The 7,791-nt window shown below is 54.0% G+C and overlaps 1 protein-coding gene across 2 annotated transcripts; it reads left to right on the top strand.

The window, feature by feature from the left end:
* The first annotated feature begins 3,964 nt into the window (after positions 1-3,964).
* On the top strand, positions 3,965-7,122 carry COMMD3 (COMM domain containing 3). 2 transcript variants are annotated; one of them, XM_085227282.1, is made up of 9 exons: positions 3,965-4,149; positions 4,889-5,000; positions 5,113-5,176; positions 5,287-5,321; positions 5,604-5,664; positions 5,742-5,798; positions 5,888-5,947; positions 6,680-6,758; positions 6,857-7,122. In XM_085227282.1, exons 1-9 carry the CDS (start codon positions 4,020-4,022, stop codon positions 7,009-7,011), a joined length of 753 nt encoding a protein of 250 aa, XP_085083408.1. In that variant the 5' UTR covers positions 3,965-4,019; the 3' UTR covers positions 7,012-7,122. The 2 variants fall into 2 exon arrangements, with proteins under 2 accessions (XP_085083408.1, XP_085083409.1); XM_085227283.1 differs by lacking the exon at positions 6,680-6,758 and having other exon boundaries at positions 3,967-4,149.
* Positions 7,123-7,791: the final 669 nt, after the last annotated feature.

Raw genomic sequence — 7,791 nt, 5'->3', positions numbered from 1 at the left:
AGAATGCCATGCAGTGCTCGCTGTCACCGTGCTATCTGCTCCATCTCCTTCTTTCTATGACAACAGCCCTTCACGTTCCTACATTTAAATACTTTTACGGCTTGATACTGCTGAACCATATGAACAGAATTAAAGGTGTTACAGCACGCAGCTCTTTAAATACTGGGTTTCTGATAGCTCACTGATTGTATTTCTGTATTGACCTGCCTTGGTGAGAAGCTAACAAAATGCAGAGCTACAAGAAAAAACACATTTCTATTTGTTACAGAAGCACAAAATTATTTTCCCAACTAGGTGCTGCGCTAAATTATGTTTCCGTGCCCTGACATTAAGCATCTGGAGACAAACAGAACCTGAACCATCCAGCCTAATTTTCCTTTGAGGTTTATCTGTTTTTACTCCCTTTGCTGGATGTCAGCTTATAATAATTACTCTTCTATACACATCTCCAGCACTAATGTGACAGACTGTGAATGCTTCCTGACAATAGAGCATAATATCCTCCTCACAGGCTTCCAACAGCAAGGCTGCGATCCCACCGCTGACTGCATCAACACGCAAAAAAGCCTGACTTGAAACACTGACAAATTCCAAACGGATTTGGTTTCCTGTTTGAAGGACCAGGCAGACTACACATTTCTCAATAAATTCCAAAAAATTAAGGTGAAATGTAAAAGGTTTGAGTGCAGCGCGTGACGCCCGTACCCGAGTGTGCCTGAGCAGCAGGAGCAGGAGCACAACTTTGAAGTGTCTGTAAATTATGTCAGAGCCTTTGAAAGGCAGCAAAAGCGTCAGGATGAAATCCACCGCCAAGAAATGTTGCTTACAAAGACAGGCTACCCGTATCAACATTCAGCAGCGTTCCCAGCATTTTTGTGAGTATGACAAACTACACGTGTCTGTGACACGGGAGCAGACAGGGAACCGCGCTGTGGTTGGCAGAAGCAGCCGGGATCTTTTTGGTTCTGCATTCGGCACCAAAGGTGAGCGCCTTTCTTGTAGGCCTCGACTGTAAACCTTTGAATTTGGCCAGGGAGCTCTGTCTTGAGAAGGAGCAAATGTGTTATAACTGTGGAGCTCTGTTTCTCTGTGAGAGAAAGAGAACGACTGACAATTCAGTAAATGCAGTAATTTCCCTTAATTAGTAGGACGCTGGGATGTGTTAAAATGCACAAAAGGACAAAGCTGCTCTCCCCGAGGACGTGTTGCCCAGCACATGGCGGTGATGCTTGCTTACACATCCCAACCATTGCACCATTTTATTACTTACTTTTGATGCGATCTTAGATAACGTAGAAATTCTCCTTGTGATTCATTTCTATTTGATATATAAAATATAAATTCAAATATATTTTTGAGAGTTCGATCTGATACGCATTCTATAAATAAAGGGACTTTTCTAACAGGCGAGATTTCCCCATACTGTTAGAAATCAGGGGAGCTACCATGTGAGAAACAAGCAGCTCTTCTCTGCTTGTCTCTGCTCCTGAGCACTTAAAGAAGGAATGAAACATTAACAGCTTAAAAGTGTAGAATTTAAGTGAGCCTATACTTTAAATGTGAAAGCTGCCAGTTCTTTTGAAAAGATACATTTTGTTATAGAGAGATATTCTCTTTTTTATAGGAGATTTGAAGTTTGGACAAAGAGAAGACAGCACCAAGTCAGAGAGAAGGAGATCAAAAGATAAATGGAGAAAGCCTTCTTGATTTATTTTCCCTAAATTAATGTCACTTAAATTCAAAAAATGTCACCTAGCAGCAAAAATGTTTTTCAGATTGAACTTAAAATCAGAGATACTAAATCCCTGATCAAAACCATATTCAGCTTCTATGGGTTTTGCCTTACCTAAATAAATTAAGCTCCTTCACATATTTAATTAAAAAGTTAATTTCCTGAACTCCTCACTTAAATGAGAACTATTTGGGAGCAAACACCGAATGTTTTATTGAGCAGTCCCTGTCTGCAGCCAAACAAGGCACTGCCTGCAATTCAGACATGCAAGACAAACCTGGAAGCATAACATCTTCCTGGAAGGCTATGCTAAGCACTGCACTTTCCCTGGGCAGGAGGGCTGCACCAAAGAAATGGACCTCGCTAGGGCTTGGCTCAGAGCAGGAGCTTCTTTGCTGCCTTGCACGTTGGTACCAGAGACATGTAAGGAATTCTCCTGGGCCTTTCAGGTCTGTACGGTCGGTCCTTTGCTTTGATGCTATGATACTATCAGGGACTGAAATGTGACTTTCGAGTTTTTCCTTCAGAAATCAATCCTGCAAGAAATACAACCTGTAGTAAATAATTACTTAATGTGTTTCTCTGACTCAAACATTTTCTTTTTTCTTTGTAGAATCCATACGTTATAATAAAGTAGGCTCACTGCTGACCTAAACCAAAGGTTCTGGGGACAGCCCATTGCTCTGGAGCTGAAACTCCTTAAAGTCAGTAACGATTTTGTACAAAATAAGTGCTAGAAACACCATCTTACATTACCATCTTCTAACTCTGCAAAAACCAATATACAGGAAAAAAAGTGCAGCTCTGGGAGTTTTCAGAAACACTTATGGCAACTCTAAAATTTTAAGAATTAAAATTTCCTGACACACAAAATAATTTCCCTTCACTTTGGACAGCTGCTTTATTTTCTTCTGAGCAATGAAGAACAAGCTGGGGAAACAGCAGTCTGCATGGACCAGGGTGGTTTGTTTCACTGATTAATTAATATTCAAGTATTAATGAATTTCCTTTGGAGTTTCTTTATTTGATATACATTCCCTTCCTCTTAGAAATTATAATGAACAGAGTTTAGAAGGTGCAAACACTGTGCATGAGTGGTGAAATCTGCTCAGCCTGACTGTGTGAATGCATCGTGTTCCTTTTGGAGGGGGGGAAAGGGGAGAAGAGATCTTGCTGGGAGGTGGGGCAGGGAAGTGAAAGCACAGATCTGCCGACGAAAATTATTGAAAGGACCGATGCGGACTGTGCCGTGCTGTGAGGAATCCTTAACAGAATAATTCGTCTTTGAAGCTAGATTTTAATTTATAGATTTCCACACGCTGTCGATGATGAGGGAGGAAATTTCCGTGGCATGCAGCCATGCCACGCGTGCACATTTCCGACTTTTTTTTATTACGATCCTGTTTCACAGCCGTGGTCTCTGCACCTTCGTAAATCCACGGCTCTGAGCTTTGTCCTCTCCTCCATTTTATGGTTTTTCTTCTCCTCCATTTTATGTCTTTTCTTACGTGTTGTGTCTCTATGTGACAGCGGTGCCACGGGACGGAGGACGGCCGCTCCCGAGCCCACCTTGCCGCCGTCACGCCTTCCCGATTCCTGGCAAAATGCAAATCCCCGGAATGCCGTCCGCCGGGCTCGGCGCTCAGTCCACGGACGCAGAGGCATTCATCGGTACGCCGAAGCGTCGGAACAGCGCGGCGGCAGCGCAGCGCGCACAGAACGGAGCCGTTCGCCCGGCGGTGCCGCGAGGCCTAAGGTGGACGGACACACGTGGGGCGCGCCTCGGAACCACGGGCCCGATCCTGCGGGCGCTGGGATTTCCTTTTCTCCTCCGCCCGAGCGCGGCTGAGAGCCGAGCTCGGAAATTCACGTTTTCATCCACCGACAGAGAACCCCGCGTCCGAAACGGGACTGCCCCCCGCCTCGGCGCCGAGCTGTAACAAACACGCACGCACCGAGCGGGGCAGCTGAGGTGCAGAACGGGAGCGCTTTAACACCACAAAGGGAACACCGTATTTACGCTGCACGTATTTGGCCACGTTTGCCCGCAGCCGGCCGGCGTCTCCCTTCGCCGCGTCCGATCTCCGCAACACGCCGCCCGACCGCGCGCCCGCCGCCGCCCTGGGCGGGAGGAGGCGCCGCCAGGAGAAGGCTCGGCGCTGGGCGCTCGGCGCTCGGACTCCGCTCTCCGCCCGGCGGCGCCTCCTCCCGCCGGTGGCGCAGCCGCGACGGCTCCGCCTCAGCGGCGGCGGTCACGTGGGCGCGTGTCGAAGGTCACGGCGCCGCAATGGAGCTGTCGGCGTACGCGCAGGGCGGCTGCCGGCTGCTGGGCGACCCCCGGCGCCTGTCCCGCCGCGCCTACGCCGCACTGCTCCGCGCCGCCTTCCGAGGCGTGCTGCAGCCCCACAGCGGCGTGGGTGAGCGGGAGCGGGCGGTGGGGCTCTGCGTGGGGCCGCGGGCCGCCTGAGTTCCGCCTGCCGGGGTTAGGGGCGCCTGTGTGCCTGTGGGTGCGTGTGCCGTCGGGGTGTCCGTGCGTACCGGCGTCTATGCGCGCGTGGGGATGTCCGTGCATGTGGGCGTCCGTGCATGCGTGTGGGTGTATGTGCACATGGGGCTGTCTGCATGCACATGGGGTGTGCGTGTATACAGAGCCACGTGCATGCGTGTGTGCGTCCACATCGGGGTGTGCACGCTTAGAGGTGTTTGTGCGTGCACACAGAGGAACGTGCACGCGTACAGGTGTATGTGCACACACATGAAGGTGTGCTTGCACATGGATCTGGGCATGCAAGTAGGGGTACGCGTACACGTAGGTGCTCGTGCATGCACGTAGGTGCGCACACGGAGTTGTGCGCGCACATAGGTGCTCTGCGTGCACGCGGGCACGCGCGTACCGCGCCACCGGCCAGACCCCTCCCGCGGCCGCCCCGCTCCTCCGCCCGCTGAAGCTTTCTCCGCGTCCGTGCCGGCACCCCTCCGCGTTTCTCCCCGGATCGGGGTCGTGGCTGGGGGGAGCCGCTGCCGCCCGCGACCCCGTTCAGAGGAGCGGAGCCGGGCGGGACGCGGCTTCGGGTAGCGGGATGGAGCGTGCAGCGCGGGGCAGAAGCGCCGTCCCGCGGGCGAGCGGCGGTGTCGGCAGCCCCGCGTCTCCCGCAGCCGACCCTGAGCTGAGCGACGTTGACCCCGCGGTGCTGAAGCAGTGCCACGCCGCCGCCGCCGCCTGCATCCTGGAGGCGGGCAAGCAGAGAGCCGACCGAGCGGCCCTCAGGTACTGATACCGGCCGCCACGGCCCCGGCGACGCCGCCGCCGCACGGCGCCGGGGCTGGCGGGGCTCTGTGTGTGCGTTGGGGGCTGCCCATGGCCGTGTGTCCTCCCGCAGCGCGTGCCTGGAGGAGTGCAAGCTGGACAGGGAGCGGATCGAGCAGTTCTGCACTGAGTACCAGGTCTGGCGCCCTGCTGTAACGTGTCGGCATTTTCTTTCTTCTGGAGCAATTGGTTCAAATTTTGCAAATGTATTTTGCCCTCACCTTTCTTTTTTTTCCCTTTTCTCCAGAAAAACCGGGAGGCACTGGAGGAGCTGCTGGGGAGGTAGGTGGGCACAGGGCCGAGGAGGGGCTGCTCCAGCACTGCCTGGGGAGCACCAGGCGCACTTCCCCTCATCCACGTCAACAGTAATGCTTTATTTTTTTTTTTAATTACCATTTTTTGTTGCATTTCTAACAAACTTTAGAAAACAGCTGTCGAAACTTGTCCCCCTCCTTTCCGTATTGCGTTTAAGTTGCTGTGACCCATTGTAGCAGCATTGTGTTCTGCAGGCAGGCAGTGTGGGCTCAGCCCTTCCCACACCGCCCGCTGCTGTCTCTCTCCCAGCATAGGCCGGGCCCCCCCACACGTGACGGATGTGTCCTGGCGCCTGGCGTACCGCATCCAGGTAAGGGCGGGGGGTACAGGGTTGTGGGACCCCCCCGCTGCCCTGGCCCTGCTATGCTGAGCACTGTTCTGCTGCAGACCCATGAGCTGCACCGAGCCTACCAGCCCACCTACCTGCTGACCCTCAGCACCGAGGTATGCTCTCCTCACACCCCTCCCAAGGAAGAATTGCCATTTATGCCATTTTGCAGTAAAGCAGCCTGCTTCGGTTTTGTTTCCTACAGAACAGTGATGCGGGATTACAGCCAAACCTCAGCTTCAGCTGCACCATGGAGCAGCTGCAGGTACCTCCCCCCTCCCCGTTTCTCTGCCTGGCTCCTGCTCTGGATGGCAATGTCTCTAACACTTTTTCAGTCAGAATTAAATGGTACAAATAATTATTAAAAAAAAAAACAAAAAAAAATAACCAACCAACCAAACCAAAAACAACAGGCAGGAAGGAAGGGGAGAATTTGCTGTGCAACACTTCTGGTCATGGTCTTCATTGAAGTAGTAAAGTGACTGATTTCAGTGGCATGTGCTGCTTTCTGTACACGCATAGATAGTGGGTGTGCTGTCACACACGTGTTTGGGAGGGAATGCATCACTTCCCCAAAACCCTCGTCCCTGTGGTTCAGGGAAGCTGCTGAAGGAAGCAGCTCCATGACATGTCATGTTTCCAAGTAGGGAATAAACTGAAGCCATTGTCAGTGTGTAGGTGACACACCAGCAGTGTGATGAAGCAAACACTGAGCTCTGCTCTTTGGTGTAGTTATGCGCCTATGCAAAAGAGAGTGAACTGGAGGCTCTGGGAGACATCTTTGCCAGTGCCTATGTTTGGGTTGATGGCTGCCCCAGGCAGGGCTGGCACGTGGGGTAGTCCCTGTGCAGAATGGTACTCAGGATATTTTTAGGGTGGAAGAAGTGCTTATGGTGCTCAGAGCAGCGGTGTGCAGAAGCCATTGCAGCTGCACTGATGTGCTAAGGACAGCAATGTATGTTAGTAGGTCATATATTTACAAGGCATTGTCCTTCAGTTCCAGTGTACCACCCTATTTTACAGCAGAAAAAGTGTAAGAAATGTAATTATTTGCTTCTGTTGCCCAATGGATGAAGGTGAGCTCTGGGATATCCCATCCTGCTATGCACAGAGGGCACTGTGGCACCACGTGCTGACCTTTCTGAAATTCATTGTGAGGTGTTCCCTCTCCCAGGATTTGGTCGGGAAGCTGAAGGATGCTGCCAAGAGCCTGGAGAGAGCAACACAGCTGTGACCGAGGGCAGACGGGCACTGCGTGAGAACATTCCCAATGGCAAATGCCCTTCTGTGCACATCTCTGCACATCTCTTGATCCAAACCATTTTATAGTGATTTCTAGATATGAATTAAGCAAACTGTTGGGATAGAATATGCAGTCGGTATTCCTTGCTCCTGTTATATTTTCTTGAAAATTAACACTTCAGTTAAATATTGCCTCAACCGTTGTGTCTCCAGAGCATCCCTCCTCTTTCATGCCGTGCATTTTCCTTCGCGTTCCATTAAAGACGATTTTCCCTTCCCGTGCCGCCTGGGCTCAGCTCCCCACACCCGAGGGCGCGGTGTCGGCGCGGGCCGCGGCTGAGCCCTGCCTCCTCTCGGGGCACCGCACGTCGACGGCCGCCCCGCGCTCCGCGTTCCTCTTGGGCCGATCCCGGAGCCCGACGGCGGCTCTCCCTCTCCCTCCCGCCCGGTGGTGCCCCCCACCCGCACCTGCCGCCGGGGGGAGCGCGGGCGCCGCGGGACGGGTCTGGTCGGGCCGCCTCCGCGGGGAGGCGCGGAGGGGGCCCCGACGGAAGGCAGCGGGCCGGCCCCAGAGCAGCCCCGCTCCGCGCTGCGGGGCTCTGCCGCCTTCCCCCGCCCCCGAGGGGCCCCGCGCGGCTCTGCCCCACGCGTGGGCGCGGGAGGGCCACGCAACAAGTGCGGCGTGGGGGGCCCCGAGGGAGGGGGGACGCGCGTGGCCGCAGGGAGGGGGCGGGAGGACCGTGAGGAAGGGACGGGGGGAGGAGGCAGAGGGGGCGGCGGGCGCGGAGCTGGAGCGGGAGCGGGCGGGGAGCGGGGCCGGGGCCGGGGCCGGGCGGGGGTCGGGCCGGGGCGGGGAGGCGGCGGCGA

Source organism: Meleagris gallopavo, chromosome 6, assembly GCF_905368555.1.
Source record: "Meleagris gallopavo chromosome 6, MGAL_WU_HG_1.1, whole genome shotgun sequence".
Classification (NCBI taxonomy): Eukaryota; Metazoa; Chordata; class Aves; order Galliformes; family Phasianidae; genus Meleagris; species Meleagris gallopavo.
This window is presented reverse-complemented; position numbering and strand designations above follow the sequence as displayed.